We start from the raw sequence: 21,305 nt of genomic DNA on the forward strand, positions 1-21,305 counted from the left end.
GAAATCCAATCCTGCCCTGGGCTTGTGCCAGGCTCTCTGAGAAAGGTCAGCATGCTGAAGTCAAACTGCAGCATTTCACCTGATGTGGAGGTCAGGGGAAGTGTTGCATAAAATGACAAACATCTGAGGGATGTGTCTGAAAGCTATTTTCAGCTTTCATTTTCTAGATATTGACTCGTGTTCCCAGTGACGGTTTTTCTTTCACAGAGAGTTACGGGCTTTCACTGTGGATTTGTGAACGTGGCTCGTCATCTTAGCAGCGCTTTTCCACATGTCCTTTGCCCAAGTGTGGTCGTATGGGGTTGTACACCATGCAGAAGGCAGCACCAGCTTCTCAAGATAACTCAAATATAAGCAGGTGCTTCTGGCTGAGGAGGCTTTCTCATGTTTGCAGCCCAGAAGCCCTTCTCGCTACGATTTCCTAGGAGCAGCTGCTGAAGCACCTGTGTGTGTGTAATGGCTCCTCTTCCCCTCATCTGCAGTGTCATAACTTGGAGCTTCCTGAGCTGGGATAACCACAGAGCTGACGAGAGCATTCAGGCAGTGTGGGATCTCGTGACTTGCTCCGAACCTGAGGGCTGTTATTAATGCGAAGATGGCTTGGAGCCTTCCTCACCAGCAATAAACTACATTCCAGACAACGCGTTGTCTCTGAACTCTGTACGCTTTTGTGACTTTAAGGGGGAGCTCAGCGGCGCGCGCACGAGGGGGCGGGGCGGGAAGCGCAGGGCCCGCCTCCCCCGGCGCCAACAAGATGGCGGCCGTGACACCGCCCTCTCCCCAGTCACGTGTCGCTGGCGGCGGAAGCGGCGCGGCCTGCCCCGCTGGCTGGGAGCCGGCTCGGCGGCACCATGGGCTGGCTGCGGGCAGCTGGCGAGAGGCTGCGGCAGCGGGTGCGGGGCGCCGAGGCGCTGCGGGAGACCTGCCGGCAGTACCCGCTCTTCTGCTGCCTGCTGCTGGGGCTGGCAGCCGCCACCCTGCTCCTCAACCGGTAACTCGGCCGGGGGGAGGGGCTCGGTGCTGTTAGCCGTGTGGTGGTTCTTCCTGGCCGCGCTGCAGCCCGCCCTGTGCCTCACGCCCGCGGAGGAGCGCTGATGTGCGTACAGACATGAAGAGTAACGCCTTCTTTCATCGTTCTTTGTAAGGTATCTTCACGTTCTGATGATCTTCTGGTCGTTTGTGGCTGGCGTCGTCACCTTCTACTGCTCGCTGGGACCGGACTCCCTCCTGCCCAACATTCTGTACACCATCAAATACAAGCCCAAGGTAAGTACGTGTTCCTCTTTACGTTTGGTGGCAATTCGTGTGCAGGCCTATTTTTAAAGTATTAGACATCGATACCACTTATATCTGCATCCTGGCGGATCCTGTGGCACGCGTGTGGTGATTAAGACTTTGGATTCCTCGTGTGTTTATGCATAATCCCATCAGATCTATGAGTACGTAGATAGGTCTCTGAAGCTTGTTGCTGGGAGCATTGCTGGATGTGGCTTTTTAACCATTTCACATATTTTTCACTTGGTGTTTCGGTAGTAAGTAGCTTAGGAAGTACTTAGTTATGTATTACTTTATGAAGGCTTTTATTTATTTATTTTTTAAGATGCTTTTCCTTTTGGAAGCCAAACTTTGAGTACAGCTTTATGGACTGCAGTCAGACTTCTCTTAGTGGTGCTGAACTCCAAGGAAAAAAAACATTTCCATAGGAGAGAAGGGGACAGACTCTTTAGCAGGGTCTGTGGTAATGGGACAAGGGGACATGGCTTCAAGCTCAAAGAGGGTAGGCTTAGGTTCAACGTAAGGAAAAAGTCTTTTACAGTGATGATGGTGAGGCAGTGGAACAGGTTCCCCAGAGATGTGGTTGATGCTCCATCCCTGGGGACTTTCAAGGCGAGGCTGGATCCGGCCCTGGGCAACCTGATCTAGCTGTGGTGTCCATGTTCATTGCAGGGGAGTTGGACTAGATGGCCTTTAAAGGTCCCTTCCAACTCTAAGGATTCTATGATTCTATTTTATGAAATCCCTGTTTATGTCTTCAGGGATACAAGCAAGGCAAGACTTGTAGAGAAATCATTTGTTCTACTTATGGATCATCTGACGTATGGGGAGGTGACTGGAGATGTGAGAGGGTATCTGTTGTCTTAACTTTGTTTAGCAAAAGTGCTTTTTCTGTTCAGTTCATTGGTTTCTCACATTGTGCCTTGCTGTCTTGTTCCCCAGCAGGAAAACAGCTTTGTCTTTCTACCACTCCACTCTCTGAAACTATGTACTCTATAGAGAAATTTGCTAATGTATCAGTATATTATGAGAATCATCATTTCAAAGAATGTAAACTTGTCCAAATATTTTCTCTTAGCAATTGGAATTGCCGGAGCTATTTCCCCATGGTCACAGTTGTGCTGTGTGTGGCAAAGTCAAATGCAAGAGGCACAGGTAAATTAAATATGTGGCACTGACAGTCTTGTTATTTCTCACATTTTGTGCACATCAGTGGGAAAATTGCAGTATTGTTGCATCAACTTGTCCATGCTTTCCTATAGACCTGCTTTGCTCCTGGAAAACTATCAGCCGTGGCTGGACCTCAAAGTGCCTTCCAAGGTTGACGCGTCCCTGTCAGAGGTAATGGCTGTTTCATTTCTTTAGTTCCTTGCAGTTCAGTGACTTCTTTAATTACATGTTTCTTAGGCCTGTTACTTCTGGCTTGGTAAATGAGTCAGGTGTACTTAGCGTGCATGTTAACTTTTCATTTAAGAATCAAATCAGAAGAATAAACGCTGGGTGCAGAGAGGCAAGATGGCTTATTTGTTAACAGAAATATGACTGTTCCTGAACAGCACCCTTAGAACTCAAGAAGCATCTGCTCACACTGGGAAGTATAGCAGGAAGATCAGGTATAAATAAGTGACTGAAAAACGTGTCTGATTTCAGTGGATTTCAGCTTGCTTGGTTGGTTGAAGTTGTGAAAGGTTAGGAGGTGATTTGCTCCTGTTACAAAAACTCTGTGAGGATGTTAAAAGTGATTGTAGGTATTTAAAATCATCAGACAAGTTGAAATGCAGCTGATTAAAAAAAAAAAAAAAAAAAAAAGATACTGGGTTTACTTAAAAGGAATAGCATAATTACTTTCTTCTTATTAGATTGTAATTCAGGAATTTTGTTTTGTTCTTTTCTCTTTAGTAAATATATGAAGAGCTGTTTTGCTTTATGATCATTTATTTTTTTTCTCTTCATTGCTGCTTCACGAAGCTCAGTAGATAAACTTCTGTCCTTTTTAAAAGCTAAGGAAATACACAAACCCTTGGGTGGCTTTGTTTCCATTTATTTAGAGTTTCCCCATTGGAGCTCTGTGGTAAAAGGAGGAATAAATGGTGCGTCAGAAGTGAACAGAGCCATACATGTCAGCTCTCACAACTGAGAACCTGGTGTGCGAAGCCAACTAAAGCTAACAGTAATTGAGCTCTGTGTTCAGAGCATGCCCCTTAGCAAGTTGAAAAATAAACTCACAAAAAAAACCAACACAGGGATAACTTGTTAACTCCCTTTAGTTTAACAGCATGACTTCTGTATTTCATAAGCAATCTTAGCTAGTAAAGGTCCTTGTAGTATGTTATTCAGAAGGGAGCTGAGTAGATACTGTAGTTATCTTTCAGGAGTGATCTTCTGTTGCTATACAGTGACATTTTGTATTTGATTACTGTTACTGTAGTTCTGCTTTTACCAAAACAGTGTGGGCCTTTGTGTTGGTGTTGTTGCTTTGTTTTTACTTTGTCAGCTTCTCTCTGGGCCTACTTTATTTAGCAGCACAGACGTGGCTTTTCTATATCTATGCTACATTTCTTATTCCTTTCCCTTCTTTGAGCGCTTAACTGGAGGGTTCTGTGCACTCCTGGTGCAGTGCAGCAGGGTCATAACCTTTGGTGGACCCAAATAGTCTTCTGTTCACACACTCGAGTCACCTTTTCCACGTGCTGTCTGTAATGCTAAATCTCCCTTTGTTGTTCCCTGTTGCAACTCTTCTGTACTGTTTAAAGGTTCTGCCCACACTGTATTCCTTCCTCATCATCCCCTGCACTGGGGATGCGGTGCTTAACGTGCGACTGGAACTGGATACCTGCTTAGGGTTGGAAAGAGAGACTGCTTGTGTTTTCTTTTGTGGGTTAGTCACGCGTTAGAGGGAAGCTGATACAGTGAGAAGTGAATTAAGATTAATGAGATTCCAAAGCAGTGTGGAGCTCAGCCTGCTTCTGAAAAAAGCAGATTCTTCAAAAAATTAGAATAGCTCTGGGTTTTTTGATTCTAGATTAGTGCTTCTAGTTCTTCTTTTGCAGGTAGAAAAATTTTAGCAATGTTCTCCTTTCCAAATGTTTTTAGTTTGCATCAGATGTATCAGACATAGATTTTCCATTGCTTACAGAATGATGCAATTCAAACTTGAATCAGAAGAAATCCAAGTTCTTGTCACGAATATGGATTATTCACCTTAGATGGTGATGACAGTTCATCTTGTTTTGTAGTTTCTTTATCTTTTGCAGCCTTGCCTTGCTTATCTAGCCACTGTATTGTTTTGAACAATAAGAGAAACACTTGCTTAGACTTTCCTCCCTCCCTTCATTCATGGTTATTGTTATAGTTGAGCTCTGAACTGTCTCAGCCATACATCTGTCAGTGTTTGATCGTTTGGGATGTATACTGCATTGACTTCACTATCATTTTGTTTGCATTTTTTTTCTATTGCATAGCTTAATCAAGGTGTTACGGATTGTATACAGGAGAATCAAATTCTATTACTCAGTTATGAGCTCATCTCTACTTACAAAAGGATATTTGCAAGTCAAACCTACAGAAAGCTGCTCAGTTGCTCGTGATCAGCATTGTTATGGAAATGGCCTAGTGGATCAGGGTTCTGTCTGTTCATCTCACCAATTTTTCATTAACGTTTAGTTTCTCAGATTCTTGCTTTTAGTATGGGACCAGATTTTTTTCTCTTTTTTTCCTTTTTTTTCTTCTAGAAGTGAAAAAGGGACAAATGAATGGCATACTTCCTGCTGGCCCAGAACTCCTGTAGCTGCCCTGCGGCCTGAGTGCTTTCATACTGAGAATTGCTTATTCTCCTCTCAGGAAGCAGCCTCTGCTATCTAGCTGTGCAGTTTTTTAGGGCTTTTTTTATATTGTGTCTGTGGTTTACTTATCAAATCCTTGCTACTGTCCAATCCAATTTGGCTTGGTAATTCTTGTTCCTCCTCCTGGCAACTGGAGTCTGTACTATGAGAGTCCACAGAAGGCTCATCTCAGCAGCTAGAAATTGATTAGTTGCAATGTTGTAGTACTTGCTAGAAATGAATTTCTTTGCTGCTTTTTTTTTCCCCTCCTCAGCTGCTTACAGTACTGCTACCTGCAGTACGTTTGTACATTTCTAATCTCTTTCCAATTGAAGACTTCACACATGCTGTAGGACCAGTCATTTTGTGACATACTTGAAAAATAGGTAGACTTTCAATGAAATGATTCTTCATTTCATTTTAGAGCTGGAAAATAATACTTTATAGAAAAAGAAATTGCTTGTCATTAAGTGGCTTTTTTTTTTTTTTTGAGATATCCTATCTGCTTGGGTGATGTTTTTGGTGCTGCTGGACTGAAAGTGGATGCACATCATGCTTTATGAGAATGCAGTGAATGGAGCATCATGCTTAACTGCTTGGCAAACGTGTGAATAGGGATTACCTTCTGTGTGTCCAGGAGCAAGGCTTTTTTTTTTTTTAAAGGTGATTCAGATAAACTGAATTCTAATAAGATATGTCTTGTCCTTTTGACCTCAGGATCACAGACACACGGACTTCAGGTGTATTTTGAGTTAGTTATGTGCCTGGTCTTGGTCTTAGTGGGACTGTCTACATGGCTTCATCCAGTAGATAATCATTAATGCAGAGCCCTTACATACTGTATGACTTTGGAGGTAAGAGATACCAAAAGAAGCCCTGACAAGTCATGTGAAATGGTTCAGGTGGAAGTCAACAGAGTGAGTCTCAAGAAGGTAGGGTGGGCCATCTGATCTTGCACCTTTCCTGCCCTCCTTGCTGATTTAATAACCACAGGAAATTTTTTAACAGAACTTGTATGTTTGACTGAGCTAAGCAGAATTGTTAGAAACAATTCTTCTAGTAGGCTAAACTAGCATCAGTAAGTTACGTTAGCAGCTGATAAAGTTGCATCGATACATTTGGTGAACAGGTTTTTAGTTTCAAAATAGCAATCACAGATAACAAAAGCTCAAGGGTAGTGCTTTATAATCCCTGTGAGTCTTATGGCTTGAAGGCTCTGCTCCAAAGGGAAGATAATCTCCTATAGTTGCTATTGCTAGGGAGGTACATAGCAAAGAAAGAGAAAGAATCTTCAAAGAGATATAGATGCATAGTACAGAATTTTCTGCAATTCTTTCCCTTTGATAGGCACTTCTTTTAATGCAGCTCTAGCATGACCCCTGAAAGAGGTTTTTGTTACAAACTCTGCATGAACAAAAATAATGTTTCAGTACCTGTGAGACTGAAGTTTCTAGAGTAAATTGGTGTATTATGTTCTGGCTGTATTACAGAAAGCATCGGTGAAATTGTCTTGGGTACTCTGATCTTTTGCTCTTAAGGCCAACGGTCTGTGCTTGCAGACTGCTGCTGGATTGATTTCCTTCCTGTTGTCTGAAGATTAACTTCCAAAGATTTTCAGGATTTTTTTTTTTTTCTGGCCTGGGAAGTAATGAGTCTGTGGTGTTGTCTCCCCTCATTCCTTTAATGGAAATAGAGATGGGGAGGAAGAGCGAAAGGTGTTCTGCTTATCCATCCATCCATCATCATGCGATCATATTACAATTTCAAGATTTCAGAAAAGCTTTAGTGCTGGGGTTGCATAATTAAGGCCTTAGACTAGATGGGGAAACATGGAACAAGATTTTTGCTTCAACAAGAAGAAAAACACTGATATCTGTTCACTTAGTGGTGAGAAAAAAGACATTAACCACTTCACCCAGTCCACAATCCAGATACAAAGTTATCCCAAACTGGAAAGCATCCTTTCAGAAAGGGTGAAGTAATGAGATTTCTTCTTCATCCTGAAAAAACAAAGGGAAGAAAATCCCTTTGTGAAGTGAAATAGTCGTAAAAAGGAAGAGCATCTTATCAAAACTGAGTAGACAATATTCTTAGTAGGGAAGATAAAAAGAGTGCTCATCAACTGTTTATGTCTGAAGAACTGAGAGGAATTAAAAAGGCCACGGTGTTTGTATTACTGAGTGTACTTGCATAATCATAAGTAGAGCCCTAAAGAAAGCATAAAATTATTAAGTCTTGGGTTTCTGTAGTACACCTACAGCATCAATGGGAGCAGCCTCAAACGCTCTAAGAGAAATAATGCTTACTCTCATAAACTAATGTTCTGCTTACAAAGAAGTAAGATTGCTTCTAACGGGTTCTTAGTGATACCAGGTAAAGTATTCGCAGGTAGGCCAGTAGACATATACCAAAAGAAGAATGGAACTCACCCCTGTGGTGAAGGGGCCCTCTAACAATACAGCACTCCTCCTCAAGAAGCAGCCTAGGCCCAAGAGATGCCTTCCTTTCAGTGGCTGCCCTTAGATGAGCTCAGGGTGGCTTCACCCTGGGTCTGCCCCTTCTGGTCAGGCTGGGAGCACAGGTGCAGGCAATGTGTCTATGTTCCCTGGGCCAGCCACACCCCTTCACCAGGTGCTCAATCACCAGTTCAAGCCCTGACCTAACAGTTCCCCTACTATCAGGCTGTCATATCAGCTGTTGTGTTCAGCTTTACTTTCATACGGGCCTTACGTTTTTCTTTGAACACAATGACAATGACAGGAGAAAGTAGTATGGACTATATCTTAGGTTATAGCGAAGGAGGAAAATTCTCAAGAAAACATCATCCTTCCTTCTCCTTTTTTACTTGGCACTGTTTCTTCATCTATTCAGATGCTTTCTTTTTGCTGTTGGTGGTGCTGGCACATTAACAGTGAGTTGAAACATTTGTGATGGTGTAAGGAGAGGTGCCAGAGCTGCACGTTGGCTTTTACATTCTTTAGGAGTGGTGAGCATGCTATATAGACTGTCTTACTTGGAGCGCAGAGGGGAGTCAGAAGAGAGGAAGTCTGCATGAAATGAAATGGATGTATGAGTTCAGAATGGGTAGCTGTCCATGTGGGACACTGGACATTACCTCAGAAAAGTACTGAGATACTGAGCCTGATTCAAGGAATTAGAGAACCGTTGTATGAAGCAAGATTTGCATCGCAGAGTGGCCATGGTACCGTGGTTTGCGTTGTCCGTAGCACTGGTGAAAGCAGTTTTACTTTGAGACCTTATAAAAACATCAGTTGACTACTCCTTGCTCAATGTATTGATTATTATGCAAAATTATTGATCTTACAGTATATAACATCATATATAACTGTGCATTAAAATGTTATGGTATAGGAGACTGCTCTGCGGTCTCCTCTCACAATTACTTATAGCACGCTTGTTTATTTTGCAATGACTTCATTCTTCACAGGTGCTTGAATTGGTCCTGGAAAACTTTATTTATCCGTGGTACAGGTATGAGCTTTACCTAAAAGTTACTATTTTCAAATAACATAAATAATCATTACTCAGTGGGCAGTGAGGCACCAGCACAGCTGCCCAGAGAAGCTGTGGATGCCCCATCCCTGGAGGTGCACGAGGCCAGGTTGGGTGGCTCCCTGGGCAGCTGAGCTGGTGTGGGGGCAGCCCTGCCTGCAGCAGGAGGTTGGAGCCAAGTGAGCTTCAAGGTCCCTTCCAACCTGAGCCATTCTGTGATTGTATGATAAGCGAACTGTTAAGCAACATTCTTTAAAAACTCTAGAGGCACAACTCTAAGTGCTCCGTGTTCATCATTCTGTTGTCTCTTACACAGGATAGAGCAGATCTGTTCATAATTTAGATACGGTAGAGATTATCCTGAAATTTGTATTCCATCCTAAAAACACATTTTTAGATTATTTATTTTTAAATGTTAACTTTCAAAAAGCTCTCACTTGACAATTTGCATGACTTGGTTTTCATAAAGTTTTAAATAAACTGAACTCAAATTATTTCCAGACTAAAGAAATTCTCATCTACCTCATCTCTAAATAAAATATAATCTTTAAACATAGCTTTTCAAGAATAAGAACTCTGTTTTAATTAGTGCAGGAAAGACTTTCTGAATACACATTTTAGCCCTTTTGTCACAGATTCTGATGATCTGCTGAGATTTAAGGCTGTGATGATGGCCTATTTTGAGCTGAGCATAGTAGTGTTGTGTAAATAACCTTAAAGTTAGTATATAAGGAAAAATTTATAACTGTAGTTATATAAATTAGTGCCTCAGAGTACTTGGTAGGAAGATACTAAAAGAGATCAAAATTTTAACTGGTTGTGCTGCTATTAATATGTTAAAACAACATTCTTTTTCGTTAAGTAGAGAGGTCGAGTTCTGTGATAAAGACAATTTATATGTTGTTTTGTTCTCCACTGTTCTTTGTCTGTCTGGGATCTGGAAACTTTGGGCAGTCTGCCTGATTGGTTTTTAATTACGGCTAGCATCTGCTTGTGTCACGTCTGTCTTTGTTGTGTGATGAGTACATTTAAGTATAAAACTCAGCTGCTTGTGCAAACAGCAGAGGGAGCTTGAGCTCCATGTATTCTCTGTGTTCAAGTTGGAAAACTCAAGGTTCTTAACTTGCGAGTACAGAAAACTAGGGGGTGCTCTGAGTTTGATCAACGAAGAAACATAAGGAGACCATCGTCTGTGTTTCATAATTTGAAATTAGACAGCATTTTTTTTTGTGACTGGTGGAAATTCACTTCCACATTTCAGTTGGTTTTGGTTTGTAAGGAACTTTGTGTTCCACATATTACCTGTGTGCATCTCCAGTATCCAGGACGACTGCCTTTTGGAATACGTTATACAGTTGGCATTGCGTAGCTGGAATATGTGTGGCTGCAAGTGCAGTGCAAAATATACTTGGTACGGAGCCATGCAGCCTAGACCACGTTACATCTTGCTTCCTGGTGAGCTGTCTTTTGTTTTACGTGGCTGCACCTCCAAATTTTGAACTGGCTCCATAAATTCACACCATACTGATCAGATGCAATGGGCTTCGCGTGAACTGTGTAGTGAGAGTTCAGTGAGCTCTACTGCGATGGTGTCTTTGATTCTTCAGGGAAGGAGCTTGGTCCTGAGAGGTTTACAGGTTTCAGCCCAGCAGTTGCATTGTCAGCTCTGGTCTCCTTCTCTGTAGACATTCAGGTGGCTCCGTGCTTTCCTGTGATCTCCAGCATGAAGATTAAAATTTAAAAGCAAACATCCCTGAACTGGGTTTAATTTCAAGGAATGAAGTTTAGTACTTAAAATCCCCTGAACACTACTGAAGTAGATAGTTGTAACTATGTCAAATGCTTGTTTTGTATTTCTCAAAGTATATTGATTTTATCCTAATACCCAATTACTATTTTTCAACTGTGGAGTACAATTATACGGTATCCAAGTTTTACAGAACTACAAAACACCGCTCAGAGTTGCTTGTGTAGTTTTATACCACATGAAGTCTTGCTGTTAGCATCTTATTCCAGATTTTGAATAGGACAGTTTGAAGTTGGAACGTGTCCCTCTATGCTGTTGCAATTCCAGCTCTCCAGAATCTAACCTACCTTATTGCATTTTGGTAATACATTACTGTGAAAGCCTTTCCTTCATTTCCATTACCTTGAAAACCTCTGTTCCTCGACAGTGACTAAAATAAAGAGTTTTTGCATTTGCAGATGCAGAATTGTTGAATTACCAAGTAGAGTCTAGCAGTTTGCAGTCTTTCGTAGTGCTTTTTGTAAGAGTCGGTCAAATTTCATAAGGATAATTGACAGAGAAACAAAATCACTTCAGTGTTTGCACATATTTTTTGTTTATCAGTAGATCCCATAAGACTTTGCACGCACCAGCAGTTGGGTGTGTATCTTTAGAGGTTTTTGACTCAGTAACTGTTTATAAGTAACAGACGGAGTCCTTTTTTTCTGGTGTTTTTCTCGAAAGCTTTTCCTCGGATTCTGAGAAAATGCTGCCCATTTCAGAAATGCCTTTAAGATGTTATTTGGACCTTCCTGCTTCTCACTGGACATTTGGGGTTTTACAGCTCCTTGATCTTTTGACCAGAATTCAGTCCACTGGTGGTTAAACGAATGTCTCTGCGACCCTAAGGCATTTCATGGAAGTACATAGCATAAAGTCACGTCCAAGTAGAATTAGCCAAAATACTGGTTATCCAAGTGTCAGTAAGCAATTTCTTGGTCCAAATTACCTCATGTATCTTGTTATCTGACAAATACTAGTAATACAGTCTTACAATTTCGTTGCTTGTCCCTTGGTTTCCTTACAAAGTGTAGGTATTTGCCAGCCATATTGCTTCCCAAATGTGAGCTGGTGATCTTAAAACAAGCCAAGCTTTCCCTTACAGTATTTTTATCAACATATGATCAGCTATTGGAGGATTGATGTGTTCCTCATGCCAGGCCACTTTCTTTCAGGTGTCTTTTCTTGCAATTAGTTACGTACTTTGACTTCCAGGTGACGAATATCTGTAGCTGAGAGATCACCTTCAACATGCATTTGGATGTGAAGTAACCCAGGCTAACACTGCTTTAAAAACTCTGATGCTTAATAACATAAAATGATGCTATGGGCATAACTAATTACTTTTCAAACGTAGTTGTTGCTGCATGCACTAATATATATATAATTTTACACAACTTATGTTTGCAATTAGTACATATGCAAACCCCTAAATGTTTCTGCCTGTGCATTATGCAAACTGAAATCTGTGATGTCTTTTACGTATGGTCATGAGCTGAAGCAGCACGTAGCTTTCTTTGTTGTGTTACTGCTCACCTGTTAGAGTGCAGTTTTATCAATAACTTTACTCACACTCTAATGTCCATATATACTTACATTTTGTTAGGCTTTTATTTATTCCATTGCATTTTGTGGAGTGCCATTAATAGGGTCTCTTCTTCCACTCAAGTAAGTTGCAATTTCTGCATCTAAGACTTAGTATTTCCCATTTTTATTCAGTTTCCAAAAGACATAGAATTAAGTATTTTTTTCCATAATAGACTTCAAGTATTTTTAACATGATCTTTCACTGAACGTAATGTACTGCAGCAGATGGAAACTGGTAAGCCAGATTAAAAGTTCAGATGATGTTTTGACACAGTTACTTGGGAATGTATTTTAAGTTCTTTATTCCTTTTTTCCCAAGTAGAAACATATTAAATAACTTCAGTTGTTTCATGTGGCTGTAGGTTGAAGTTCTGGTTTCGTTTTTTTTATAGTTTCTTCATTTGAAATCTTGTAGTGTACAAAGTTGTGGAGTATGCAGGAATGGGAAGATCCAGTTCAGTCTAGCTTAACTGGGGTAGGTGCTTGCAGTATTCTTACTCCAGGACATTTACAAAGACAGCATGCCACTGAAATAGAAAACAATCACTGTTTTTACGTATGTGGAACCTCAGTTAGATTTTACTTGCTCAAAATCATAGAATGCAAATCACAGAATGGTTTGGGTTGGAAGGGACTTTTCAGATCATCATGTTCCAGCCCCTTTGCTATAGACAGGTAGTATATTGGAGCAGGAATTGGCATACAATTCCAGTTCCCCCTCAAACATTTTTCTTAAGACACTGTCGAGTGCACAGACATGCTGGTAATGCTATGTATTTTGCTCAAGTAGAAGACTGCTCGCTCTCTGCTCACACTATAGCTTTCAATTGAGTTAACGTCTGTTGATGTGCTGCTGTTATTATTCCAGTTTTCAGTATTCTAGTATTTTGGCACGTGTTGGATGAATATAAATGTTTCAGTTTGTTTTTTTTTTTCTTATTCTTACACAACTTGTTTTTATAACACTGCAGAAATATTACTGATGATGAATCCTCTGTGGATGAACTGAGAGGCACACTGCGTTTCTTTGCATCTGTCTTAGTTCGGAGAATCCACAAGGTAAGGAGACTGAAAGGTATTCCCACTCTTTCTCCATCTGCAGCTACTTCTTTAATTTTTCAAATGATAATTCCTAGATCAATCTTATGGCCCATACATCAGTTTGTAATTTTTTTGTTGTTGTTATCTGCTTCCTCATTTTGGTGCACATACCATTTCTAATTATAAACCGTCTTGCAAGATTCTTTCAAAACGGGTGTCTTCTTGATGCTGGTACAAGGCATTATTAAAACCTCAGGATGATCTTTTAGATGTCCTTTGGTGACTAAATCTAAGTGGAAATATTTTTGAGAATTATTGAGAAAACTGTTAGGAAACGGTCTTGTGGCTTCTCATTCCTTGGATTCATTAAATACAGGGAAGTTGGAGTAGTTATTAGAAATGTGTCTTTCCCCCCTCCTTCGCAGCAGCAGTATTTTCTGCACTACAAGTTGTATGTGCGCTCTGTGATGGCTGAAGAGCAGCCTGATTCTGTCCTTTTTTGCATATCAAATCCAGATGACTTTCTTGTTTACTGGATTTTGGATCTGTTGCTTTTAAAGCAAATCTGCAGGAAAATTAGGGAATGATCTGTGTAGTACAGACATTGTGTGGAGATTTGAAAGTGAAACAAATATTTCGAAGTGAAAATCTAGAGCGAGGTCTTGACATTTGGAGTTCTAACAAATGCAGGTATTACTTGTATGTACTGCTTGTTTGTAGTTTCTTCATTAGTGTAGAAAAACAGTTGCCTTCTCTGTTGATCTTGTAATAAGGTATGAATTGTTATCTCGTATCAACTGTAGTGTCTTTTATTATCAAGTTAGAAGTTGAGTAATAATTCATCATACCTGTCTTTGTCAGTAATAAAGTAATTATTTTCTGTGACTGATTAGACAATATATACAACAAAATAACAAACTGAAGTACGTACCAGTACTAAGAACTGTCAGGGAACTATTTGCTTTTGTTGGTGCTTTTTGCTTAGAATTAGGCTTCATCCACAGTGATCTGGAAATCAAGCTTTATTACTATAATTACTGCAATGAGAGAATCACGTTGTTAAAAAGTTGCAAAAAAAAAAACTTGTCAGTATTGTTTATAGCATTTAGTTCTACATGATGTTGTGTGCTTTACACACAAGAATGAGCACAGTGTTTATCTAGAGAGAATTCATTGGTTGTTTCTGACTGATTCTTTTTATGGTTACAATGGGGACAAATTAATATGTTTGATAGTCGTTGTCTTTAAGATATTTTGGGGAAGAAACTGGAATAATTCTGTTTTTGTTTTGAAACTGTTATTTAGGTGGATATTCCAACTGTAGTAACAAAGAAAATGCTGAAGGCAGCAATGAAACATATAGAAGTGATAGCCAAAGCCAGGCAGAAAGGTACTGTAAAGATCTAATGTATTTTCAGTTTCAAATGGCAAGTATAAAAGTTTATTTCTGCATGTTTGTTAATATGTTTGCTAAATCTTCTTATCGTTGCTGCCTCCTGTTTAAAAATAAACAAACAACATCCAACCAAAAAGATCCTTTCACTTTTTTATTCTGAAGGTGAAGGTTGCAAAGACAAATAAGGAAAATGCTATGATACAAAAAAATCTCTCAGCTTTCAATTCTGGTGTATTTGTATCCCCATAATTTTGGAGTGCTAAACTTCCTTATCTGTGTGGTGAACAAGGATGTATTTTTGTCTGTTCAGAGCAGCCAAGATCATTTAGCAGTGCTTCTTGAAGGTTTTCTTCTGTGTTCTATCTAAGCAATTAGAAATGAAAAGAGTTGCATGTCTGTGTTCTGTAATACAACTGTAACTTCGATAGCTTGAATGAGTTCATACCTAACACTGATTTCCTATCTGCATGTTAACGTGATGAAGTTGTTCATTATGTTGAAAAGATATAATTATGGTCACAAACAACATATTAATTTTTGAAAAGTAGCATCTTTTATACGTATCCAAATAAAAATATTTTCAGAAGCCTGGTGTAAAAGTTACAAAAACTCTACATTGAGGGAATATTTGAAAAATATCACACTTAATGTTATCTTTACTTTTTTTCACTGGCTGTGTTCCACGGCACTGTATTTACTAAATGTGGTTTCATTCAACTTTTAAGCATAGATGTTTACTTTCACTGCAGTCATGAACTTTCCTCCTTTCCCTCGGAACATCTGCTTGATATCCATAAATATATACTGGTATTTGAACTTTGGAAATTCTTATTGATCGTGTGAGTAGTGGGGTATGAATGAGAGCGTGATCAAATTAGATTGGATTATCTTGAAGTGCTGTTTATGTCAAATTTCACATCTCCTTTAATTTCTGCAAAGAAACTGGGAACGCTTTTCTCCATTGGCCTGGATTTTAAATGTACAGCATTGAAAACAAAACAGTTTTCTTCAGAGGTTAAACACAGAAAAAGTTCTGAGGGCAGATAAATGAAATGGCACCTGAAGATGACATCTAGCAGCACTTCCTAGTAAACTTTGCTGAGCCAGTCACCTATTGTGCATTCTTTGGAGGTAGCTTGCAGGCCTTGCCTGAAACTGGTAACTAGTTGAGCTTAGCCTTTTGTGTTTGCTTTCTATATCCTTAAAATGATTGCTCTAGGGAGTATTTCGTTTCTTCCTACTCTTCCTGCCTTTACCTCTCCTATTTGTACAGACACCTCTACTGTTCATTACCTGTTGCTGCCAGACTGTGTCTTCCTCCTCTCTGCCTTTAGTGATGCCAACTAGGCAGACTTACCAGGCAGTACACATTCCCACATCCCCCATATCATCTGTTACAACAGAATAGTTGGGAGGGACCTACAAAGATTGCCAAGTCCAACTTGCAGTTCTTAGTTGTGCCATATAAGCTGGCAGTCTTCTGTACCAAATTCAGTAAGCTAAGAACAAGCTTTTGCTTTGCAGATAGCAGGAATGTATTCATTGTCTACCCCAGTGTGTTTCTTGGTACAAACGTGTGGTGGGTTGTTCACACAACTGGGTGCAAGTTATTGCAACTTGGGTCTTGTCTCTTGAAGTAACTTGGAGGAATATAGCATTCCTACTGCTGATTAGTATGTATGGTTTTTAACCTGGTAAAGTAGATACCCTTTTAACTCCAAGCACCTATTTATGAGGCAGTGCTCATGCAGATCCCATGCATGTTCTGGTTTGATTCGTGCTGTTTTTATATGGGCTAATATATGTTCCTTCATGTTTGTTTCTAAACATTCTAAGGAGGAAAATGGATATAACAGGATTGAATAAATGTTTAAGTTTACATTAATCTTGAATTGTATTGTATGCCAGACAGTAGGTAGAAGCCCAGTAAAATGGAGGCCAAAAAGGAGGTCAGGAAGAAGCAAATGAAGATACACTTTAGACAATGCATTTTTTCCCAGAAGAATCAAGATGTTGAGTTCTTCAGTGGTGATGAATGAAAAAAACATTGAGGAAATCATGCAAACTGCTATCATTTAGTGAGGGAATTCGTATTCCAATGGGATTTTTATTTTAGCATCGCCACACTCCAAAGTCTAAGACAACGTTCTGTTTAAAGTTACGACATCATATTCCTTTGGCAGTTGTACATGTACTGAAGGTATTAATTTTTAGTGCAAATGAAAAGCAGTCACCTCTTATTTCACAATAGCAAAAAGCAACAGCTTGTGACTTCTTTTTTCCTACTTCCAGTTAAAAATGCAGAATTTTTACAGCAAGCTGCCTTAGAAGAGTACGGGCCAGAGCTCCATGTTGCTTTGAGAAGCCGAAGAGATGAACTTCACTACTTAAGAAAACTTACTGAACTTCTTTTTCCTTATATCTTGCCCCCCAAATCAACAGAATGCAGGTATAAAAAGTATTTATTCTCTTTAAAGTATACACATACAGTATAGTTAGTACTATAATTTTAGGGACAACAGAATGAATTCCAAAGTCATCCTCCTTCTCTCCTTATCCCTTTGCTTGCATGTTCAAGGGCAGTGCTAGCCCTTTGCTTTTGAATTATCTGATTGGTGTTGGAAGTATTACAACACGCTTAAAACATGTTTTTAACTACTGAAGTATTTCCCAGTACAATGTAATGTTATTAGTGACTTTATTCCCTTTAAAAGTTGTCATTTAGTGTGGGTACTGATTTTTTTTTTATTTTTATTTTTTTATTATTATTATTTTTTTTAATTTTCAGATCCCTGGCACTTCTTATAAGAGAGATTCTGCCTGGTTCTGTTTTCCTTCCCTCTATGGATTTCTTAGCTGATCCTGTAAGACTTTAAAACACATAAGTAATCTTCGTTTATTTAATATTACTGTTTTCGTCCTAAGCATATTATGGTAAAGCGAATGACATTCGGTAGCTGGGTTGCTGTGGGCTTTGTCTGGGTTTAAGAAAAGGAAACTGTGGCTAATGTCTTTGTTCATTACAACTGATAAGGGCAGATAGCAACAGAACAAGGGGAGATAAATTTAAACTGGAAGAGGGTAGATTTAGACTAGGTAGTAGGAAGAAATTCTTTACTGTGAGGGTGGTAAGACACTGGAACAGGTTGCCCAGTGAGGTTGTGTATGTCCCCTCCCTGGAACCGTTCAAGGCCAGGCTGGATTGGGCTGTGAGCAACCTGCTCTAGAGGGAGGAGTCCCTGCCTATAGTAAGGGGGAGATGGAATTGGATAACCTTGAAGGTTCCTTCCAACTCAAACCATTATATGATTTGAATGCTTAACTGACTGAACCGATTAAAATAGAGCATTAGCATGATCTCTTAATGGAGTTTTAATGAAGGACTACGATTCCTGTCGAATAGGAAAATGTTGTTAGTATAAGCACCCTCAAATTGATATATTTACACAAGAGCTCAATTACTTGAGCTCTGGCTGTATGCATCTTCATAGCAGTTTAAGTAAGCCAGCCTTTTAGGATCTGTATTAAAACTAATTACTTTGCCCTTAATTCTGTAAATTAGAAGATAGTCATTTATAAAGGTGGAATACTGCCATCTTTGATTTTCATAGAGTCACAGAATGGTTTGGGTTGGAATGGACCTTTAAGATCATGTAGTTCCAACCCCCTGCTATAGGCAGGGACACCTCCCTCTAGACCAGGTTGCTCAAAGCCCCATCCAGCCTGGCCTTAAGCACCTCCAGGGTGGGGGTATTTACAAAATATCTGGACAACCTGTTCCAGTGTCTCGCCACCCCCACAGTAAAGAATTTCTTCCAAATATCTACTCTAAATCTACCCTCTCCCAGTTTAAAGCCATTTCCCTTCATCCTGTTGCTGCATGCCCTCATAACAAGTCCCTCGCCAGGTTTCCTTTAGGCCCCCTTCAGGTACTGGAAGGTTGCAGTAAGGGGCCCCTGGAGCCTTCCCTTCTGCAGGCTGAAGAGCCCCAGCTATCTCAGCCTGTTCTCTTTGCGGAGGTGCTTCAGCCCTTTGATCATCCTCTGCAGTATTTACAAATGTATCAGCAAACTACAAGCAGAAGATGCTGTAACTGTGGAATTATTAGTAGTTAGATCTGTTCTATCAGCAAAAATACCTTGTAGATCTTTCCACCACTAAGTAAAGAATGTTTCTGTGCAAATCTTGTAGAAAATTCCCTGACTTGTACATAATGTATATTTTTAAAGTATTCATATGACTGTAACATAGTAGTGAAAATATTTCCATCTAGTTGAGTTTCTTTAATATTAAATTTGTATGATGTTTTCTTGCAGGACACTGTCAACCATTTGCTGCTCATCTTCATTGATGATAGTCCAGTAAGTACTAACAAAGCTGAAACCAGAGTAATTTATTCTCCTTTTAAAGAAGCTCTCTTACCCAGTTGTTTTCTCTCTTTTTTTTTTCCTGCAGCCTGAGAAAGCAACTGAACCTACTTCTTCATTGGTTCCATTCCTTCAGAAATTTGCAGAGCCAAGAAATAAAAAGCCATCTGTAAGAAAAGGCAACATTTATTTGCATTCCTGTTTTGCCTAATTGTTTTGCTTTACCTGCTGCTTCTGTTCTACAGCTCTTTGCTTTATTTTTGTTCTCATTGAAAGCTTGAAAATGACTGTTCTTTTTAAATTTCCTATGAAGGTCCTGAAACTGGAGTTAAAGGAGATCCGAGATCAGCAGGATCTTTTATTTCGATTTATGAACTTCTTGAAACAGGAAGGGGCAGTCCATGTGCTGCAGTTCTGTCTGACTGTAGGTAAGGTTATGTGTATGTACTCAGCTGTATTTGATGATCTTATAGGGTCTAACCACTTATATGTTTAAGTGAATATTCAGTTACAGAGCGAGGCAGCGTTGTTGAGGAATAGATTACATTTCAGGGTCTGTGTTCGTTTACTCTTCTTCTGGTTCTTGAACGCTAATCTTGGTAACATTGATGTCAGCGTGGACTTTTAGATCTTAATTGTGTTTCTGTTTATTGATAAAGGTTGTACATTTACAAATAAAGTATTCCTGTAAGAAAAAACTTCTAGCAGCTGCATCTTTTAAAAATGTGGCTAATGAGGTATTTCTGAAGTGAGCTCTACATCATGAAAAGATTCTCATGTTTAGACCTGAAGCTTCTGTAAAGAGCAGAAACATAGCAGGAGCAGTGAAGCTGCTGAAACCTCCTCTTTAGTAATCTTGGTTGCGATGTATACATTTGGTTTTACTGTTAGATGAGTGTTGTCTGAAAAGTATCTTGCTATCCAGTGATAAGCTTTTCTGTGAAGTTTCTGTAATTTAGGGTGGTTAATGTTTTTGGGTTGTTTTGTCCTCTAGTGGTTGATTACTGGGTTACCAATGTAATGCTTTTCTGTTGTTTGGTTTTCTTTTTTCTTGTAATCTATTATTTCTGTGTTGCATAGGAAATAATGGTTCTGTCTTTGTATCCCAGGCCCTTATATACAGCAGCAAGATGTGTTTTGTTTTGTTTTTTTAAATTAGACTTTATCTCTGAAATACTTCACAAGTAATTACTATATAAAAGTAATGTAAGGAATCTGTATGCGTGCACTTACTTTGGGCTCAGTACCCTTCAAATGTGTTGACTTTTTGCCAGGAAAAACTCTTCACCAAAAGAGAGCCAAGTGGTTGCCAGTTTAATGCTAACGCTATGTGTAGAGCAGTGTCTCCACCAATACAATTCTCTAAAGATGCTTCTTCTAGCAGGAAGGTTACTCAAACTCTGGCTATTGCCAGTGATCAATTTTTTTTAGTAAACTTTGGAATTTTCTTATTTCTAATCTTCTCTTGTGTTTTTAAGGATGATGAGACTGCATATTAGTTTATAAAACAAAGGGTTTGCCACATTGATCAACAAATGCGTTTTTTTCCTTAATTCTCAGAGGAATTCAATGACCGAATTTTGCGACCAGAACTATCGGATACTGAAAAGATGGCTCTTCATGAGGAAGTCCAGAAAATCTACAAAACCTATTGCCTGGATGAAAGTATTGACAAAATTAGATTTGACCCCTTTATTGTGGAAGAGATTCAAAGAAGTAAGTTTGAATTTGGAAGGAATGATGTAACACTAAAAGTTAGACAGGATTTGACAGGGCTAATTTATCTACATGTGATCTCAGTAGTCTGTTGTGGCTGTTAAGACTTGTTAACCCCTTACTATGCTGTACTTACACCATGCTTTATCAGTTTATTTCTGTTTATTTCTGTTTTTTAGCTGTTGGACTTGTATCAGCTTGCAATGCTGATTTTTTTTTTTTTTTAATAATTTTCTTGCAGTTGCTGAAGGTCCATATGAGGATGTTGTGAAACTTCAGACAATGAGATGTCTTTTTGAAGCTTATGAGCACGTACTTTCTCTCCTTGAGAACGTGTTCACTCCTATGTTCTGTCATAGTGATGAGGTGAGCCTGAAAGATTTCAAGAGTAGTCCCAAAGCAATATTGCTGTTTTCTGTAGTTGTTGTTTTTGTAGTATACACTACCTATGAGCTTCATGCATGTGTACCTGAGAAATACATCTTCATTTTTCACTTTGGTCTCAGCTCTGACATCTTAACTACTCTCAGAAAACTAAATTTATTCTAGTTCAACACAACATCAATGGAATAGAAAAAGAAAAAAAATATTTTTGGTGTAATGATTTCTTGCGTAGCACTGCTACTACAAAATCCCATTCCTTCCTTCACTTCTTTTACAATTGCAGGTTTGGTGCAGCAGTTATCTTAATAGGCATAAAATACAATTTAGAATATCTTTATTTACTTGGTAAAATTCAGTGATACTTAAAATTACAGATATTTTATTTAAGTACCTTTAACGTTACTCATTCCAGCACCTGA

General features: G+C 39.3%; 1 protein-coding gene across 2 annotated transcripts in view; it reads left to right on the forward strand.

Annotated features, from left to right (window-relative positions):
• Positions 1-778: 778 nt before the first annotated feature.
• The window catches only part of SNX14 (sorting nexin 14), a 47,171-nt gene continuing 26,644 nt past the window's right edge, over positions 779-21,305 (forward strand). The window contains exons 1-14 of one of the 2 annotated variants that reach the window (NM_001039289.2): positions 779-991; positions 1,146-1,266; positions 2,354-2,430; positions 2,538-2,616; positions 8,545-8,588; positions 12,954-13,041; positions 14,329-14,413; positions 16,712-16,868; positions 17,208-17,283; positions 18,736-18,780; positions 18,875-18,955; positions 19,100-19,214; positions 20,347-20,502; positions 20,744-20,868. In NM_001039289.2, the coding sequence (NP_001034378.2) occupies positions 852-991; positions 1,146-1,266; positions 2,354-2,430; positions 2,538-2,616; positions 8,545-8,588; positions 12,954-13,041; positions 14,329-14,413; positions 16,712-16,868; positions 17,208-17,283; positions 18,736-18,780; positions 18,875-18,955; positions 19,100-19,214; positions 20,347-20,502; positions 20,744-20,868 (1,389 nt within the window). In that variant the 5' untranslated portion in view covers positions 779-851. The remainder of the gene's footprint in view (positions 992-1,145; positions 1,267-2,353; positions 2,431-2,537; positions 2,617-8,544; positions 8,589-12,953; positions 13,042-14,328; positions 14,414-16,711; positions 16,869-17,207; positions 17,284-18,735; positions 18,781-18,874; positions 18,956-19,099; positions 19,215-20,346; positions 20,503-20,743; positions 20,869-21,305) is intronic. The other variant, XM_015284626.4, reaches the window with a different exon arrangement.

The sequence above is a fragment of the Gallus gallus genome, chromosome 3 (genome assembly GCF_016699485.2).
Source record: "Gallus gallus isolate bGalGal1 chromosome 3, bGalGal1.mat.broiler.GRCg7b, whole genome shotgun sequence".
NCBI classification, from domain to species: Eukaryota; Metazoa; Chordata; class Aves; order Galliformes; family Phasianidae; genus Gallus; species Gallus gallus.